General features: G+C 45.4%; 1 protein-coding gene across 10 annotated transcripts in view; it reads left to right on the top strand.

The window, feature by feature from the left end:
* PAX5 (paired box 5) overlaps nt 1-20,452 on the top strand; it is a 198,148-nt gene that overhangs the window by 25,025 nt on the left and 152,671 nt on the right. For 8 of the 10 annotated variants that reach the window (XM_006886846.1, XM_006886853.1, XM_006886850.1 and 5 more), the window contains 2 exons: nt 2,552-2,616; nt 6,922-7,050. In XM_006886846.1, coding sequence (XP_006886908.1) covers nt 2,552-2,616; nt 6,922-7,050 — 194 coding nt within the window. The remainder of the gene's footprint in view (nt 1-2,551; nt 2,617-6,921; nt 7,051-20,452) is intronic. The other 2 variants (XM_006886854.1, XM_006886851.1) reach the window with 1 other exon arrangement.

Raw genomic sequence — 20,452 nt, 5'->3', positions numbered from 1 at the left:
TGTTAATCTTTATAAAGATACTACTGATAATAAAGGGAGCTCTGTGGCTATGTGGTAAGGAGCTGCACTGCCAGTCCCAAGGTACAGGGTAAGGATGGGTAATCAACTCCTCTGTGATTTACTCCCTAGCAAAGCCCACTGGAAGGTCAGCTATGGGTCTGATCTGACTTGATGGCATATAACAACAATAACAACAACTGATCATAAAAGCAGCTAACATTTCTTGAGCACTATTTTAACTATTTAATTAATTTCATCCTCCTTAGAATACTTGTTGTTAAGCACTGAGTCTATTCTAATTTATGGTGACCTCATGTGGACCAGAGTAAAATATGTGATCATTCAGGAGCAGATCATCACTCCTATCTTTTCCTGAAGTATTGCTGTCCAGGTTTGAACTACCAATCCTGAAGCTAAGTCAAGTGTTTGGTCCTTTTAACTGAAGAAACTGAGGCACAGAGAAGTTAAGTCATTTACCCAAGTCAGGTAACCAGTTGATTATAAGTTTGAGGTTCAAACTCTAGGGTTCTGAAGGCGGTTTAAATACTGTGATACAGCTATTCCTCAGGGACTTTTAGTAATGGATAATGTTTACAAATATTTTAAAAGAAACATAGGGAAATATATTTTCCTTTGATTTGTTTATATACAAATTTAGTGGCCAGACAATGCTTAGAAAAATTAATACTATAGGCTGGACTCTAATGAAAAGTAGTTGTAATATGTTTTATCATCTCTCTTTCTCATTATCTGTCATAACAGACAAACAACTTTTTCTAACATACTTTGGGTGTGTTATTAGGAGAAAGATATCATGGTTGGTAAAGCAAAAAAGAGGAAGAACTTTAATGAGATTGATTGACACAGTGGCAATAACAACGAGCTTAAGCACAGCAGTGCTTATGAGCATGGCGTGAGACAGGGCGGTACTTCATTTGTTATACCTACGGTCACTAAGAACTGGAGCCAACTTGATGTTGGATTGAAACGTACTCATAGCTGATCCTTGGATGGATTTTCAGAGGCAGTAAATTCTCAGGAGGAGATTGTCCATTTCTCTCCCGAGGAGCAGCTGGTGGATTCGAATGGCTTGCCTCTGTGCCAATAACACAATTCCTTACCACTAAGTCATTAGAGCTCCTTTAAGAGAGAAAAAAAAAGATATTTCTAAATACGTGCAGGACTGTTGGCACACAGGAAGTATACCAAAAGGAGATTTGGGATGTCGTCTTTATGCTTTTACTCAAACTCAGAACTCACTACTATTGAGATAGTTCATACTCATAGCAACTCTCCACTGGGTTTCTGAACCTGCACATTGTACCAAGAGGAGATTGCTCATCCTTCTAGTGGAATCGCTGCTGCATTTGAATAAAAAATGTACAATCTGAAGTTTAGCACACAGCTAACAACTCTGGATATGTTGTCCAAATTGTCTACAATGATCACAGGGGACTTTCATATGTAGGAAAAACGAATAAATATTCTTTCAACGAGTAATTTAAGACTGGGATAGAACTTTTCCCAGACAAGCTCAACATTTTATTACTATTCACTTTTCTCCAGAACTGCCAGGAAAGGAACTTTCTAGTATACCCCAAAGCAATTTTTGACCTGACCCCTCTTTTAGTGCTCTCAGATACACTGGCCTGGTGTCCTTTGGAGTCTTATGCATGATCCAGCTAGAAGTCTACAAAGTAGGCTTCTGGGAACCCAAAGTTCTGCAGAAGATGCAAAAGAAAATCCAATACTTAAGCCAAGTTAGCAGAACGTTTTGAGAGTGTCCAAAGTCACATTTATATTAAATTTAAATTTAATATATTAATTTCTATTAAACCTGGAGCTAGGACATATCTTACCTCCATGTGGATATTTTGATGAGGTTTTATGCAAGCTAGACTTGTCGGTAAAATCAAGTCAGATCTATCATGTTAACACTAGAACCATTCCTAATTTCAGAGTAGCACCTGGACCCCTCCCCTTGACAGTCTTTGTGAATGTACAAGGGCGTTAACTTCCTTAGGGCTGTCTTTGGCAGAGAAGCCAGATAGTCATAGGCAGAGAGGCCACCAGGTATAACCTCTCTATTCCACAAATGAGAGCTCAGGTCCAGGGAAGGGAAAGGACTCCCTAAAGTTACCCAGTGAGTCTTTTATGGAGCTAGAAGACATCTGAGAAAGGGGTGTCCAATGATGTAGTGCATCATCCTTTTCCTACAGATGAGACGCTTGAGGCCCTGAGAGTGAGTTCAAGGTATCCGAAAGTACCTAGGGAAGTAGGGGCTGAATTGGGGCTGAGTTAGAATTCACCTATAATTTTCCTAACACATAACTCCTAACATGTATTCATAATCTCTCCCCACATCTGCCTAGCTCCATTCATGTTCCATTTTGGGTATGGGTTGTCCTTACGTAGCTGGCTGCATAACTGTCCTTACATAGCTGGTTGAGATGTCTTCTCCTCCCTGGAATGTCAATGAACTTTCTTCTTCTCTTTGGAATTGTCTATTGGTAAATAGCCATTTGTTTTTTTCCTCCCCAATTGTCTATAGGATCATCCGGACAAAAGTACAACAACCTCCCAACCAGCCGGTTCCTGCTTCCAGTCACAGCATAGGTAAGACGAACTTAAAAAAAAAATTTAAAAATCTAATGGGTTCCAAATATTATAAAGAACTTTTAATCATTCTTATGGACAGATAATTCTGCATAAAACACTTCGGCACACGTACTAATGCGCCTTCTTTGTCATTCTCCAAGGGCTGAACCTGGTAAATGAATTTTATAAATACTGCTAAAAGGTTTTGAATTTTACTGATTATTATGATAAATAGCTTTCACCATGAGACAGAAAATTGAAATCTAAGCCAAAAAAAAAAATCCACTAATGGGGGTCTATAGAATGTCAGATAATTAAAGTAATAAATCAAGAAAGGGATACTTATTCATAACATTTTCTGCATCATTAGTCAGTAAGTAGTTTTGAATGTGTTTTTTTTTCTTCTATCAACCAGCCCTTCCACAATTCTTTGTGCACTTGCAGTCTTGAGTGAAGATGTGGCAAAACTTCCCAAACTTACTTTCTCTTTCGCTCTTGCTTTGATCTCGTGAACTGTCAAGGGCTGCAGTGGAGTTTTGATGCTCAAGAGCCAAGTCTGAGAGTGACTTTGCCTTATAAGGGAGAGAGTGATACTTCATACTACTCAAGAATCCAGAAATGTCCCTTCCCTTCCTTTCAGAGTTTGTGAAATGAAAATGACACATGTCTCTGCAAGGTGCATTATTTCTCACTTGGCATTCAGGAAGTGTCTCTGGTTAGCTGGGGGAAAGTTATTCTATGATTAGAAATTGAGTGATCAACTGCAATCCCAGATGTGCGCGGTTCAAATCCACCAGATGCTCTGCTGGAGAAGGAGGGACAATCGCCTCCTGTATCAGTCAGATCTGATTTGATGGTACATGCACAAAAAAATAATAAAATTAAAAAAAAAGAAATTGACCAATCAGCAAGCCTGTGATAGACCTGGTTGCCACAATCTCTGTCAATTCCGCTCATTTGCATTTCTGATTGTGTTGTATTCTCATACCTTCATTACTCCTTCTTTAACCAAAAACTCCTGATAGAGATGGGACACAGGAATAGTTGGTTTGTAGTTTCCAGTCCTGCCATTAACTTACCTGGTAAACTTCTTTGAGCCTCAGTTTCCCTGAGCCTCAGTTTCCCTGTTGTGGACCGAAAGGCACAGACCAGGTACCCTCCAAAGCCTCTTCTACCTTTGGTTCTCCACAACTGTCTCTTTGAATAAAGGTAAGACTTGACACATCCCTGCTATGAAATGATTTTTCATTGTTGTTGTTATTGTTAGGTACCGTTGAGTTGAGTACGACTCATTAGCAATCTATTAAAAAGGTGTTTGCTTTCATTTTCTCTTAGTATGCAGATGATAGGTGTGTGTATTGACCATCATATTTCCTTCAGATATACAGATGGTAGACCTGTGAATCTACCAACAAATTTTTCCCAACATATAGATGATAGACATGGAGATTAATGCTACAATGGAAGCAGGACAAAATGGGGGAAGGTAATAAAGAGATTTTGCAGTACCTTGAGGTCAAGGCCAAGAAGGTGGTACAAGGTGCTGTGGAAGCAGAAGGGTGGAAATAATCAGCTTTTCCCCAGTGACCTCAGTGGTGGTAGTTAGGGAAGGTTTCCTGGGGGAATGTCTATGGCTGAGATTTCACCTGTGGCTAGGGCTGTTTGAAGTCATAGCCTTCATCATCATCATCATCATCATCATCATCATCATCATTGACATTGAGTTGAAACAACTCATAACTTGACTCTCTGGTGAGTTGTATGAGGCTGTAAATCAAAAGAGAGGAGATTGCCCATCTTTCTCCTGCAGAGTCGCTGGTGGATTTAAGTTACCAGAGAGGCTCTGCCTTTGGTTTAGAAACACATCACTCTGCAGACTATGGCCCCAGAGCTCCCAATGTAAATATCACTGTAGAACTTTGTGACTTTGATGGTAATATAGCAATATGCATTAACCTCGGTGTAATTATGATGATATTCTTAATGTGATTAAGCATTTGTACAGTTACTGCAGCAATAGACTGAAGCGTGCCAGAGACCATGGGGACAGCATAGGTTAGGCCAAGTTTTCTGTGCGTTGTTCGCAGAGTTGCTATGAGTCCTAGTAGACTTGAAGACACCCAATGTCAATAGTATAATTAGTGCCACTAAATCATGCTTGTGGAAAGTCTTGAATTGACAAATAATATATAATCTTTACAATGAAGAGGACAAAGAAATATTCTTTTAGCTCGTTTAGAGGCAAAATTGTACTTGTAGGTTGGCAGAATTCTTTGTTTTGTCCTGAACTTTTTAATAAAAATTTTATCATTGTATGACACCTTATAGATTACAAATCTTTTGATAATTGAGAAAATGGAAATTTAGAGGAATCAGATAACTAGCCCAAGGCCTGTAAGTGGTAGGGCCAAATCTGAAAGCAAAGTCTTTTGTACTTAAATGCCATCACAAACCACCCAAAGAAATGTTATTGCCTCTGTCAGCAACAAAATGAAGCTTGATTATATGTGGTTGTTGTTGTTCAAAGTACCAAGTGACCTGTGAGCGTCCTTCCTCTGTTTTCTGCTCCTTGCTTAATACAGAAAAGTCATGAGATTTGCATAAATCTATTTTGAGGAGCTTCTTCTGTTGAAGGAAAGGAGAAGTTAACGATTTCTGCTTCTGGGCCTCCTCAGGAAGATCTAAAATCAAACTCAAATGTGAGAGGAAAGACTCTACTCCCTCTTGGGCTGTAGGAACTGACTGTTCTAAAGAAAGCAGCAAACATCTTCCCATGCAGTCAGTACTATGCAGTCATATATATACTAGTCAAATACTCGTCTTTTCCTACACTTTAGAGTCAAAGGCCATTCCTCCTGTCTCCAACTAGTTCTAGCCCAAGGAAATGTGCTTGAGCTTGGGCTGTAGGTTTTAATGAACCAAGAAAGAATTTCCATAGCCCAGAAGTGGAAATTTAGCTGTGCACTTGAAGAGGACACTAATCACTGACTGGTCCTGTCTTTGAATTCTGGGGACAACAGTTAATATGAAACTTGCACCAAAGTTTCCTTCCCCCCATTCCGCCCAAGTTTCCTTCCCCCCACTCCGTCCCGTTCTTATCCAAACAGTGAGACGTGTCCTTGTTAACGCCCAGCCGTCAACTTCTGTCCACAGTTCTAGGCTGGGAAATCTAGACTTAAGTTGGTGGAAGCCCTGGGTGCGGTGGCTTCTTTAACTATATGACTTTTAGCAAATCATGTCACCTCATGAAGCCTCAGTTTCCTCATTTGATAAATAGGGTTAATAATAGCACCCTGGTTGTTGCAAACAGCAAATGGAAAGCACTGCATTAATGTAATGCACATCATTGGTGTTAATAATTAATTAGTGAGGAGATTACTATGGGAGTTAATTGCTCAAACTCTGAATTCTACTCTGCCCTTAACAGCTGTGACCTTGAGCAAGTCCTTTACCTCCTCTAGATCTTGATTTCCTTACCTTTCCTGTGAGAAAATAACATTAACTAGTCCACATGATTGTTCTCAGGATTAAATGAGACAACATTTCAATGTTTGACACAGAGTAAGTGCATAGAAAATGTTGGGTCTTATTGTCACAATGAGTATTAAAAGTTAATATCCAGGTAAACCAGAAGAAGAAAAGGCAAGAGGCAGCTTGCTATCATGTGGAGATTACTTAGTTGGGCAGGTATCGAAGTTCACAAATGTGTAAATCCACAGTGCCTTAGGAGAGCTCTTTGGGGAGCTCTGGTGGCTTAGTGGCAAGGAGTTGTGCTGCCAACCAGAAGGCATGAGGTTCAAATCTCCTGGCAGAAAGATGGACAGTCTCCTCCAATGGGATTAAAACTGTCTCTGAAAATCTGCTGCAAGATCTCCTATGAGTTGGTTCCATCTCAAGGGCATGCAACCAGAACAACATGAGAGCTCTTGTGGCATAATCCTCAGGGAGTGTGATGGGCAGTCTCGTCCCAGCAGATTTACAGCCTCTGTGAGCCCACTGGCGGCTCAGCAATGAGTGAGTTATGACTTATGAGGCAATGAGTCGAGTTTGTTGATGTTGAGACCTTTTGCACCAGCTGGTCCTCCCTTTTTCCTCATCTCCATTCTCTTGCTTCCCGCATCCCTGGACAGACAGGGAGGGCCCTTTGTTCCCTTTGGCACTGATGCCCCTCCCAGATGCCCACTACGCCAAGAACCTGCACAAACCCACCTGCAGCTCTCCATGAAGAGAAATGCTGCACCCCAGGGCCTGCTCTCTGTCTGCTGTCGCTTCCAGAGTGCGACCGGCCGGCTGGGTCCTGACCGCCCCTCTCCCTTTGCGCAGTGTCCACCGGCTCCGTAACGCAGGTGTCATCGGTGAGCACGGACTCGGCCGGCTCCTCGTACTCCATCAGCGGCATCCTGGGCATCACGTCCCCCAGCGCAGACACCAACAAGCGCAAGAGAGACGAAGGTAAGGACCCTCGCCTCACTGTGTGCCCGTCAGGGCCCATAAGGGTGTGCAGCTCAGGGGCAGAGGCAGAGATGCCCACTGAGGGTCTGGGTGAGCCCTCTGCAGGGCTGGGACCGTGAAGTCCTTGCTGGGCTTTCTATCTGGGATTTTTCCGGATGTGGAGTCCTTTATAGACACTACATACAGGGTCCCTGGGTGTTGTAAACAGTTACTGTGCTAATGGAAAGTTTGATGGTTCATATCCACCCAGAGACCCCTCAAAACAAAGGATAAGTAAGCTACTTCCAAAAAGTTAGCCACTGAAAGCCACTGGAGCCCAATTCTACTCTGAACACAGAGCCTGCCATGGAGTTGGAATCTCCTCGAGAGCTGCTTGGGTGCAGCAGGGATGTAGATGTTATGTCCAGGGGTGAGGGAGTGTGGGGACAGGGCATCATCTTGACACAGGGTTCTTTTTGTAGGGAAGTCTGACTAAGAATCACCTCTCAAGTGGTGAAACCACACATGGGTGGAGAGCGCTGAGGGGTCAGTCACTGGGTTTTAATGGGTCACCTTTTGAGGGTATGTGCTTCCTTCTCAGTGGAGAAGCCTTCCGTGCGGAGAGGTGGGTGGGTGGGTGGGTATGTGGTGGAGAACTTAAGAAGTAAATAACCATCTACCTCCTGCCCTTGAATGTAAAGGACGGAGTGTAGGGGCTTCTTTGGGAATACAAAGGTGACAGTCTTGCTGGAAGGGCTTTTCTCAGCCGCTTTGTGTGGGCTCCTGGTCCTCAGGGAACCCCTTTTCTCCACCCTGGCCACAGTCAACCTTAACACACAGGCCTTTCCTCTGAACGAGGCTTCCGGCAAGCAAACATTAATGGGTTTGAGAGGAGAAATGACCCCCTGGGAGTCTGTAAAACCTTCCTCAGGAAAAGAAAAAAGCCGTGGTCCAGGGCCTGAGAGCAGCGTGACAGAAATCTTGATTCAATTATTCTGTTCCTTGACGTGATTCCCTTTCTCCGGCTCCGTGTAAGGGATGTGTGTTCTTAGGAACACATGCCTAAGTACTTAAGATCTGTAACTAGAAAATTGAGTCAGCCTGCGGTGGATTGGCCTGTGGTCTGTGTATTCTGGGCAGCACAGTAGCTGGGCACATGGCTTCTGTTGGGAGGATTCTCAGTGTGGGGAACCTTCCTCACCTCCTTCCCCTCCCGCTCCTGACGCTCCTGAGCAGATGTCAGAGTCTTTAGCTCAGTGGGTTGCTGTGCTGTGTCGCTGCAGGAGCCAGCAGGCCTGCGATCTTTGTTGGTTTATGGCATTGATGGTGTCATCTTTTCTCCTATTGTCACCTGAACTGGAAGCAGATGTGCCCATGATGGGGGTTGGCTGTATCTGTCGAGGAGGGGGTGGGAAGTGAGAAGGGGACTGGTTGTGGGGTTTCTACAGAACCTGAGGGATCCAGGCAGCGATATGGAGAGAAAGGAAATCTAGTATGATGTTTACCACCAACAGAGCAGGTCTCAACTTAGGGGATGTTTTATAGTGTTTTTTGGAGTGAGACTTGGCTTGTACTCTCTAAGCATTCCTCTCCCCTCAGCCATTTTAGAAGATGTAAAGTAGTCAGAACACAGGTGATGTCAGTCCTGACTACTTAGAGCGGCTCAGTTAACACTTGGAGGACACTGACCCTTTGGGAATTGACCTTTCAGAGAAAGACAGTGACAAACCGGGATGTGTCCAGATGGGTGTAACTTGTCTGGGGGATCTGGTTAGCACAGCACTTGGAGAGCACTTCACAGGTCTATAGATGACTCCATACCAAGAAGAGAAGAATTAGCAGGACTGGATTGTTGCCTGCTCGAATTCAGAGGGCTGACCTCAAGGGAGAGAGGAACAAGAGTGGGTGGGTGGCATCAAAGACCAGTTTGCAGTAGGTGCAGATGAGATTTTAGTTCAGTGGAGGAGCGGTACAAATAGGAGAGTGGTCTAGGAGTAAAAAGAAGCCACGCTGAGAAGTAGTGAGTGCTCCGTCATCAGGAACAACCAAGAAGAGCCTGGCCATTTACCAAGAAGATATGTGATTGGATGATCTTTCAGGTCCTTCCAGCTCTAAGATTTACTGTGGGGCCCTGACCCCTGTTGTATGATCTGTGGGTGAGAATATTTTGATGACCCTGGAGCTTACAGAGTTGGAAAGAGTAAAGGGCCGAGCATGTGACTCTCTTGTTACTCGATCCTTCCTTGAGTCCCCCCAGAGTGAATGTGGTTGAGCAGAGGGGAGAAAAGCAAAATTTTAAGGGAGTGTTATGTAGCACCCCCGACTGCACTTTCCTTAAAACCCAAGTAGATTCTTTATGGAAGCTGACTGCTATATCCTTTTCCTGTGAAGCAACTGGTAGGTTCAAACCGTTGACCTTCTGGTTAGCAGCTGAGTGCTTAATCATGGTGCCAAGAGGGCTCTTTTACCTTTTCCCACTCTGTTTATATCGCCCTGTTGTTGTTGATGATGATTGCCTTGAGATGAACAATGACTCATAGAGACTGACATTTATCAAAGTTCTTAAGAGTTTCCTGAGGCATGTTGTTCAGGAAGTGGATGCCACAGCTGCTTCTGGACCCCTATATTTCCTCAGGAGTGAGGTAAGGAGGCAGAGATTGTTGTTCTCATTTTAAAGAGAAGAAAACTGAGGCACCAGGGAATTCCGTGATACAGATAAAGCTACAAAGGGATGTAGACTGAGGCTGAGAGGAACATAAGAATCCTAAGGCTTCAGGCCAGCAGCAGGCCCCTCAGGCCTTCGGGAGAGGCTGTGGAATAGGAATGCCTGGTCTGGGTGGAGCCTGGAGTGGGAGTGTGAAAAGATTTCATGCAGAAGGGTCAGCAGGGCAGATGTTGCTTAGAATAAAGTGAAGTGAGACTGAGAGGTCAGAAGGCTGAGAAGAGCAGAGAAAGGAAGAAACAGACCCTGGGATCAGGCCAAGGAAGCATGGGATTGCCAGGCACTTGAGGACCATCCATCCTGTTGTAGCTACAGAGCTCCGATTGTATGCACTAGAACACACTCTGGACACACTAGGGGTGAACCGTTTTCCTCAGCCCCTTCTGCCCAAGAGAAAGGGGGGATAAAGCAGACGACTGGATGGCCACAGGGGAGGGACTCTGCAGGAGGGAATGGGGTGGTGGTGGAGGCATTGGAGGGCCCCTGAGGAAGAGGGCTGAGGATTCCCATCCCCACCTCTCATGAGTGACTCAGGCTCTGTGAAGCCGAATTGCTTGCACAGTTGATTCTTAGTCATCTCCGACTTGGATTTGGGCCTTGCTTTGTGGGAATTTATTGGTGCCATTTTCTGGCTCAAGACTCAGGGAGAGAGGGAGTAGGCAGTGACATAGGGCCTGTCCTCTAGAGTTCAAGGCTATTCCATCCAATGCCCTTCCAAAGGACAGTGTGTGTCATGATGCTGTAATGGTGATGGTACTGGGATGGGGAGATCAGGGCAGGGAGAGGTGGATTTTGACTGAAAGGATCTTGGAAGGGTCCTCATAGGAAGTAGCACTGGAGGGCTAGGTGGAGGGATAAGAAAGCATTCAAAGAAAAAGGGACTGTGCTAAGGCTGAGACAGCCGGGGAGAGCGGAGAGCGAGGGAAGGAGGTGAAGAGTCAGAAGGGTAGGACTGCTATTGGGCCTTTGAGCTTTTCCTCTGGGAGCAGTGAGTTCTCCGAACTTTTAGTCTGAAAGCAGTGAGGAGCTGTGTCTTTGAGGCTCGGTACACATGCACTGTGCTGAGTGTTCAGGTTCAGATATGATGGTCGATATGGGCGAGACTAGCCCACTGCTGCCCAGTAGAAATAAAATACGAGCCACATAAGGTGTTAAAAACACTGTAGCCTCATTTAAAAAGACCAAACCAAACAAAAACCAGACAGGAAGAGGTGATGTTAATCGTATAAGTTTTATTTACCCCGGTATGTCCAAGTATTATAATTTCAATCATCAGTAGAGAAAAAAAAATATTGACGTCATGTTTTCTTTTCTTTTTTGTGTTAAATCTTTAAAATCTGGCGTGTATTTTAGATGCTTATGGCACTTAGTTGGGATAGTTAAAGCAATGAAGTATTTGTTGGAAAAAAGTTTTGCTGTTTTGGTTTTGTACTTTAAATTTAAGTAAAAAATTAGCTCCTTGGACCACATGCTACATTTCAAGTGCTCGTCAATGTCTGTCTGTGCCCGGTGGCTCCTTAATCGGCTATAGGAGATCTTGTGCAAGTGTTTGGCAGGAGGAGGTGCTCAGAGATGAGGTGCTTTTTGATGGACCAGCCGCACGTCTTGAGAAGGTCCATCATTAGTGGGGCACATGAGTGGAGCATCTCTGGTTTCCTTAAGCAAGGTACTCCTATTGGGTGTTTTGAGCTTCCATAGAAAGCTCTATGGCAAAACAAAGAAAAGTCAGAGCCCTGTTAGATCAGTGGTTTACAAGGGCACTTTCCGTCTAGAAGTCCTGGGAAACTTCCCTGCACGCTGGCCTCCCACACCATCCAAGAAGTATGGTCACTATCTCCAAATCTGTGATTTAAGCAGCAGATCAAGTCTGAGTGGTCTGTGTTTGAATGTAGAACCAGGGCTTGTTAAGGGAAACCATGTTGTTGTTGTTGTTCTATACTGTTGAGTTGAGACAGACTCATAGCTGACTTTCTAGTGGGTTTTCAGAGGCCGTTCATTGCATGGAAGGAGATGGTCCATCTTTCTTGCACAGAGCTGCTGGTGGATCCAATCCACTTGCCTTTGGGTTGGCAGCACAATTCCTTACCTCTTGGCCATCAGAACTCCTTAGCCAAACCATGGGGAGATAGATTATAGCTCACTGCAAGGAAGAGCTTTCTGATAACAGTGAAGCTGGGAAAGCAGCTCGTCACAGGAGGTATGGGAAAGCAGGGACTTTACAAATGAGGGGCAGAGCTGTCCAAGTAGGCCTTCTGGGCTGGACACAGTGGCCATTGAGGCCTCTCACAGATTGGCTAGCAAGTGCTCTGTGACTGCAGGTGTCTGCGAGTTGGTTCTACCCACTTGTTTTCCCCTCCTGTTGTTCCACTCCAAATCTGCCTTCCAAGTGGGCTCGATTAGGTAGGGGTCCCATCTCATTAGTTCTCTCCCCAGCCCTGGGCACAGGACTTGATGTATGGAGATGCTTAAGAGGCTTATTGTCAGATCCTAAGTGCCAGGCTAGGGTGCTGCTTGGTTGTAGGGTGCAGCCTTCTCTCTTGGTTGCTACAAACTGAAAGCTTTGATGGAGAATGCTGTGGCCTCAGGAATCCTGCTGGGTTGGGGGACAGAGCCCTGCGTGGCACCTCCCTCAGGGAAGGCATAGAGGAGGTGGTGGTGGGCTGGACTTGGCAGAGCAAGCAAGGCTGTGAATAGAAGCCATGGATGAAAGGGCAGCCCCAGACCCTCTGTTCCTTCCTGGGCCTTTGATCTCTGGTGGGGCCTCCTTCCGCCTGCCTCTCAGGGCCCCCATTCAGGTCCCCTTAGCCTCCCTTTCTCCTCACTATCCTACCCCCACCCCTCATCCTGAGTTTGAAAGGCCCTGAACACACAGAGGTCAGCCGAGTGAGAATCCTTTTCACGGACTCAGAAAGCCATCCAGTCCAGCGCCAATGTGGACTTCAGGGGCTAGAAGCTTCTTTCCGGGCAGTAAGGAAGTATTGCAGGCAGACTTTCCTGCCTTCTGGGCCTTTGATTGCCCTCTGTCTGAGGAGGGTGAAGGAAGGATGCCCAGGACCCCGAGGTAGCCTGTCATTTTCAAAAGATGCCAATCCAAGAAGACTCCTGGGCAGAGGCTTGGGGACACTTAACAAGGAGCACTTGTGACTGAGTTTCTCCCTCTTTCTGGGGTGCCTGCCTCCTCTCTGTCTGTGTTTATCCCAGTGTATTTATTTGGGGAAACAGCTCAACTTGTGTTATCTGGCTGTGTTTATGTTCCTGCTTCTGACTCTGGGTCCGGCTCTCACTTTCTTCTCATGTTTACTTGTTTCTCTCTCACACATGTGTTCACTTTTCTGTTCCTTCTTTGAATTTATTTGTGCTCCCTCTCTCTCTCCATCTCACCATCTTCCTTTTCTTCTTCTCTTAATCTGACAGTCCCAGCTCTACCCTGTCCAACAGACCTCCATAGAGCCATTGTGGAAAGGGAAGGGGTTTTGGGGCTTCTCTGACCATGGGCAGGGCTAGTCTTTTTCTCCTCGCTTCCTTCTCTTTCCTGATAATTAGAATCCTGTGCTCCAAGCCTGGACTCTAGGCTAAACCCCCTCACCCCCCAAAACCAAACTCAGTACTGCTGGGTTGATATTGACTCATAGCAACACATTAGGGCCTGAGGCTGCAGTAAATGTGTGGTGGTCTCTCCTAGACTTGGCAGAAGGAATGGGATGTCTGGGAAAGCAGGGCTTTCTCCTCTGTCTCAGAACTCCTGAATAGGAGTTATGGCAGCCCTTGATTCTGCAGGTCTCTGAAGAACTCAAAGTAAGGCAACAAGGTGTTGAAGCAAGGAGGCAGGCTCGGAGACCAGGGAGGACTGGGTGTGAGAACTTGCTATGGTGTCTTTGGCAAGTTACTTAATTTCCCTGAGCCTCCATCGTGCCATCTGGAAGACAAGGGCAGCACAAGGCTTGCTGTGTGAGGGGAAAAGGAAACTATGGCCACGAAGGGTTGAGCCCCTGAGCCTGGTCATGCATATTGTCAAGTCAGGACAGACTGTACCTTCAGTGAGTTTCTGAGGCTGTGATTCGCGCTGGAGGAGATTGTCTATCTTTTTCCCGTGGAGCTACTGGTGGCTTCCAACCACTGCTGAGAACATACCCTTAGAGTTAGCAGCGTTAACTACTTGCAGACAAAGCCACCAGAGCTCCCTTGAGACTGGTCATAGGAAATATTTCATTAATGGTCACGGAGTGTGTGAGGTCCCTGGGACTCCAGGAAACAGTCAGGGGATCGAGGACAAGCTGGCTTCAGCCACAGTTCTGTTTGACAGCTGAAACTAGCTCATCTGGCCACCACTGATTTCCTGTTTGTTAACAGTCTACCCAGGGCACCCAGTAACTGGAAGCCAGGAGAGCCGATGGGCATCAAGACTGAACAACAGTGCCCCCAGGTGTTGGCTGTACAGCCAAAGGCCACTCCTTTTCCTTTTCTTTCTAGACCAGTTCTCTCATGAGCACACACCATGGGGGAATAAAGGGGTCAAGCCTCAGCTACCTACTCAACAGAGGTGCACAGAGAGGTAGATGAGGCAGAGGTAGGACACCTGGTCTTGGGAGGGCTAGATGTCCAAGGTGTTGAGGTCATCTGCCTAGGTCACCTGCCTGGATCTCAAAGGCTCTGTTGTTAGAGCTGGAAGGACCTTAGAAAACCAAGGCTCTGAGAAGAGAAGGGATCTGACTGGCTTACACAAGAATAGCCCAGAAAATCAAGAGGGAAAGAAAGAGTTCCTCAGAACATCTTCTGTGTTCTACTGCATTTTCTTTAAAGTAATACTTTATTGAGGTTTTGGTGAAAGTTTACACAGTAAATTAGATCCTCATTTGACAACATCTATATAAATTGTTCAGTGACATTAGTTACATTTCCCCACATGGTGACAACATACTCTTTGTTCTGGTTGTTCTGTTCCCAGCACTCTAGCTTCCCGGCCCTCATTTTTGCTTAAGATAAATTTTGAACTTTTAGTTGCATATAGATTCCCCCCATTGCCTTTTGATGTGATAAATATAAAATTTTCCTCTCCCTTTTTATCCCCCATTCTCCTAGATTTATCTTACACCCTTATCATTATAAGCCAGCAGCATCCTAGACTCTATCAACCTGTAACCCCATTAGAAGGCTGACCCACTGACCATCAGGGTTTACCTTGGCTCTTGGGAATTTGCCCTGACCTCCAATTCTTTGCCACATCCCTTCTGTGCTTCCAGCTCTTCTGTATTCTCTGAGCTTTTCTGCTTCTGGGTCATGATCAATGCAGAGTCCTCTACCTAGACCACTGTCTATGAGCCTGGTCTGTTGAGCTGGCATGATTTTCCAGAATCATCTCATTCCCCACAGGGAGAGATGTTCCATTTGGGACCACTGGCCCTTCACAGTCAGTTGAGGACTCTGTGTTTACGTGTAATGTGTGTGGTATGTGCATATGTGGTATGTGTGGGGGAAGTGTGTATGTTTGTGTGTGTGGTGTGTATATATATGAGGGAGTGTGGTCAAGAAAGTGAGCAGACGGGTTCACAGGTGGGTGGGATGAGGTGGGGTGGAATTGGAGAGGCAGATACCTAGGGGAGGGCTAACAAGGACACTTTTTAAAAAAATTTTTATTTTATTAATTTTAATGAACATTTACAGAGATTTTGGATTTTCATTCATTCATTGTAGGATACTTTTTGACAGTACAGAAGCTTATGAAGAAAACGAAGAGTAATTTTCCATATAGGATGGCTGGTCCATACAGAGGGGTGTAAGCTTTGGTCATGCAGGGGGTGGATGGTGGTAAAGGGAGACCTGGTTTTCTACCTTTTAGTCTTACTGGCCTTCTCATCCATCTTCCTTGTTTGCGAAATATTGGCTACCTCTGCCAAGTCCCAGGAAGGCAATTGCCAAAGACCTCATTGGTAGAACATGGGGTCTGTGGCCAGGTGGCCAATTGGAGGAGCCCCTTGGGTCTTTCCCTATACCCAGAGTCTGTCCCTTGGGTGAAGGGGTCAGGTTTCGGTTCCTCATGGCCCCTTGGGTCGCTGAGTTTCATTTTGATTCAGTGACTGAGAACCTGTGCAAGAGCTGATAGTATAGAACCCCCACCTCTGTTTGAACACCTGTGTGGCTAGGCCCCCTCCCACCCCCCTCAACCCCTTTACCCATGGAGCTGTGTACTTGGAGCTGTTCCTTGGGGATGCAATGTGGGAGGGGCCAGGGTGGCACAGTGTGAAGATTTAAGGGCAGAGAGTCAGATTAGACTTTTTATCTTAGGTCTGGGGCCAATCAGAACAGGAATGATGAGTCAGCTAAGGGGACAGCAGAAGAAGTAAAGGGTCTCATTCTCTGCAGGCAGGTTCTTTGCCAAGGAAGTCTGGAATCCAAGGGTAGAATGGACTTGGCTTCTCCATCTAACATGCCCTGCTGCCCCATAGAGCAGAGAACATCACCATCTTTTTCTCTGACTTTAGAATTTAATCATTGACTGTAGATCTAGAGAAGTACAGGGATTCATGGACCTCAAACACTTGCTAGTTTATGGGGCAAGGACAGAAGTCCTGGGAGGAGTGAGCCAAGAGCTCTGGGTTCTGTCCTGACTTGTTAACTTTGGGGAAATATCTTCTCTCTGGCCCTTCATTTTCCCATTTTTAATATGTTGTTATTAGGTGTTGTTGAGATAGTTTGATCTGCGGCGACCACACAGGCAACAGAGCTCCAGGCTCCCCCCGCCACCTCAGTGCTGCTGTAATGAGTCAGTTAACATCCAAGTCCTTAACCACTGCCTCATTCTCGTATTACTATGAAAATAGTTTTGACCTTACAGATGGATCCCTTGAAAGGATCTAGGAGGCCCCTCTTCCCAATTTGAGAAACTCTGTTTTAGGCGGCAAGCTCCGAGTATGTTTGCTACGTGGTTTCAGTTACAAGTGCCCTCAGTTTCCCCCTTTTTTAGCTCCTGAAGGCAAATGGGAGCCATAGCTCTCTTTGAGCTCCAGAAGGGGTGACAGGACACAATGGACTTTGGAATCCTCCTCTAGTTCACAGGGGTATATGATGCTTCTGGCTTCTCGCCTTGGCCTTGTGTTCCCACAGTAAGGCACAGCCCCCACAGCTCTTTCCTTTCCAGCAGTGTCCATCAGAGTGTAAACCTGGAGGTGTCCTGCTGGGTACCAGCAGCTGTCACCCCACTTCAGACTTCAGCTCTGCATTAATCTGCAGACCCCTGGAAGCCTCCTCACCTTGGACAGATCTTTTTAAGTGGGGGGAGAGCACACAAATGGTATTAAGAATTAACAGAAACACAAAAACACAATACAATGAAATGGGAAGTGGGTTTGGTATTTATCTTGATGCCTAGTGGTTGAGGAAAATCAGGGCTGAAAGGCAGTTGAGGAGGAAGAGACTTTAATTCCTTAGAGACTTCTGGGTATTTCTAAAATACCAGTGACTGGTTATATGTGTGTGTGCCTAATTTCACTTTGAAATTTCCAGTTTTCATTCTCCTTGTTGTTATACTGTTGAGTTGACCACAACTCACAGCGACCCTATAAACAATGGCTCTGAACTTTTTCCTATTCTGAGCCAACCTTGCTGTCTCTGACACATCTGACCCCATGGCCACAGTCACTGTCAGTCCATCTCATCCAGGGTCTTTCTCTTTTGCATAACCTTCTACTCTTTCAAGCATGATGTCCTTCTCTTATTCTGGTCCCTCCTGAAACGTGCCCAAAGTATATGAGATGGAGCTTTAAAATACTTGCTTCCAAGGAGCAAACTGGTTTCCTCCTCTCCAGGACAGAACCATTTATTCTCTTGGCAGCCCATGGTATGTTCAGTATCTTCTCCAGCACCACAACTCAAAGACATTTATTCTTCTATGATCTTTAGTGATAGATGCATAGCAAGCACCCAGATGCATAGCAAGCAACTTAGAAAACCATGGCCTAGATTCTGTTCACCGTAGTCTTTAGACTGACATTGTTGCTCTTTAGCATTCTGGAGAGGTTCTTGACAGCAGATTTTCCCAATGTAACTCATCTTTTGATTTCCTGATTGCTGGTGCAAATCAGGAAAAAACACCTGATTCCTGGGTGTTGACTGTGGCTAATTTTTATTAGTCCCATATGAAGTCACCATGAATCACAATAAGCTTAATGTCAATTAACAACAGCATTCTTTGGGTCATTGTGCTATACCATTGGGACATTATCCATTTTCCCATCCTTCACTCCCTCCGTTTTTTTTCTGACAGTGGTGTATCATAGGTTGAGGGGAGAGGGAAAAAAAAAAGAATGAATGTCCTGAGGTTATTTGAGAAGAATTGAGAGAAGGATAAAAGGACTAGAGAGATCATTATGCGTGAGAAAGAGATTGCCTCCTGTGAAGAAGCTAACAGAGCCCTAAGAGGAAGCAGAAGGTGGCCCCTAGAAATAGAGGTGGGAATCAAGGAGGTCAGACACTTCTCAGCACCAGCCACCAGGTGGCACCATTGACCCAAGACAGCTTAGTTGCCATGCAGGGTTAGAAATGGAGGGGTAACAAGGCATTGTGTGTTTGGGTTGGGGCTGGGGGTGGCACGGTCCAGGTAGGCTGACCATTCACCAGAGTTTCATGTCTCTCTCATTCAGTCAAGGGGAAGAGGAAGTTGGATCATCACCACTGGGGGTCAGTCTGGTCCTCCTCACTTTCATGGCCCACTTGTCTTGATTCCAACCTTTGTGGGAGCCAAGCCCTTGGGTCTAGTCTAAGCCTTTGCTGGTTGTGTGACCTTGAATAAGTCATTTTTTGGGGGGTTTTGTTTTCTCCATGTTAAAATGCAAAGATGATTTCTGAGGCTCTCTGGAGCACTGACATTCTGTGGTGTACCAGGGGGCCGATTAGAGTTGGCGTTCGAGTCTGGTTCTGACAGCTGTGTGAACTTGGGCAGGTCACCTCCGCTCTCTGAGGTTGATAGTGGCATCTGAAGATAACTGCAATGAGGGCACAGACTTACAAGAAACAGCAGGAAATGGAAAGCTGCATTGAAATATTTTGTGTGTGTGTGCTGTAGGAGAATGAGAGGCTTTTGGTTTTACGTGGAATTTGAGTTAGCCAGAAGCAAGAGTTCGCCCATCCTCACACCACAGAAAGGAATGCACTGCCTGTGGCTGCAGACAAGAAGCAGGTGTCTCCCAAGGCCACTGCCTCTCCGTCCTAAATCTCTCGAATCTTACCATCCTTGGTGACCCTGCCTTAGCCTGGGCGTTCTTTTCTCAGAAGAATGAAGATTGGATGATTGCTGTAGCCGCCTCTCTGGTTCCCACGCCCAGTGACCCTAACTCTTCAAAGCAGTCTGCCTTCCACGTAACAGCCCTCGTGCCATTTCTGAATTACAGTTCTCATCAGTTACTTGATTGAAGGGTTTTGACCCTTCACATCTTCCCATTGTTCTCAGAAAGCCATCCAAACTTGTTATCAATCTGTGAGGCCTTTGGGGATCAGGCCCTTGACGCCTCCAGACCTTCTTATCCCTCCATTTTTTTTCTGTTCATGTTCTACCCAGCCCTACAACACTTATTCCTCAGCCTTGAGCACTATGCACTCTTTCCTACTTGTAGCCTAACAGTTACATGTACAGGTTGCAGACTCAGGAAACCTGAGTTCAAATGCTGGCTTCACTAAAGGTTACTCATGACAACTGACATGACTTCAGGCATGTTATTTTATGCCTTGGAGTCTCAGTGTGTGTGTGTGTGTGTGTGTGTGTGTGTGTGTGTGTATATATGACAAAGACACTAATTGTGCCTACAATTGGGTTGTTAGGTGGATTTAATGAGGTAATGAATGGTGTTTAGGAAAAATCCCTGATGCATAATACATACACGATAAAAGATGGCTTATGCTGTTCACCAGCCCAGATTCTCATCCTCCTCTATCACCATATCACAGGAGAAAAGCCATCTCCCCTCGTGCGATTTATAGCCTTAGAAACCCACTGGAGAGTCAGCCTGACTTGCTGGCAATGAATTTTTTGGTTTGACCACCATACTATTTATCCAGCTGACATTTTCAAACTTCAGGATCCTCATAATGCTGGACCCACTTTCTAACGCATCACTTCTCTGACAGCCACCCCTGACATCTTCCCCATCCCCAACCTGCCACACAGAAATGGCCTGTTGATAAAAATATCACATTTGTCACTGATCCATATTCTTTGCAAGTCTGTGAGCTTCATGAGGTCAGGCACTCTATCTGTGGCACCAAGTCTGGTTCATGGTAGTAAGTTTGTATTGAATGGGGGCCTTGGAAGTCACAGACACTTGGGATCCATCTGGTCAGTAGGTGCAGGCTGCTCTGTAGTTCTAAAGGCACCAGACAACAGACGTTCCCCACCCTTGTCTGATCTCAAAACCTCCATCCTTCAGCCTCTACTATCTAGTCCTAAAGGAAAGATCTTAAAGCAACCATTCTGGAGAGGGAGGAATTCTCTCATAGACTAAATACTCAGAAGCACATACACACACCGGTGCCTACAACCTTCTTTCTACCTGAGCATATGTTCCAGGTGTGTAGAGTTGACAGCTTCCAACAGGAAATGCAATCTGACCCCCAAATAATGGTCAGCACTTACTGTGGCTTTTATTATTAATGCTTTAAATTATTAAGTCATTTAATCCTCACAGTTACTCTATTATATACAAGTTCAGAGAG

This window comes from Elephantulus edwardii, unplaced genomic scaffold, assembly GCF_000299155.1.
Source record: "Elephantulus edwardii isolate Elephantulus edwardi_28Jun2011 unplaced genomic scaffold, EleEdw1.0 scaffold00052, whole genome shotgun sequence".
In the NCBI taxonomy this organism is placed as follows: domain Eukaryota; kingdom Metazoa; phylum Chordata; class Mammalia; order Macroscelidea; family Macroscelididae; genus Elephantulus; species Elephantulus edwardii.
The sequence above is the reverse complement of the archived record's forward strand: the minus strand, read 5'-3'. Positions and strand labels throughout refer to the sequence as shown.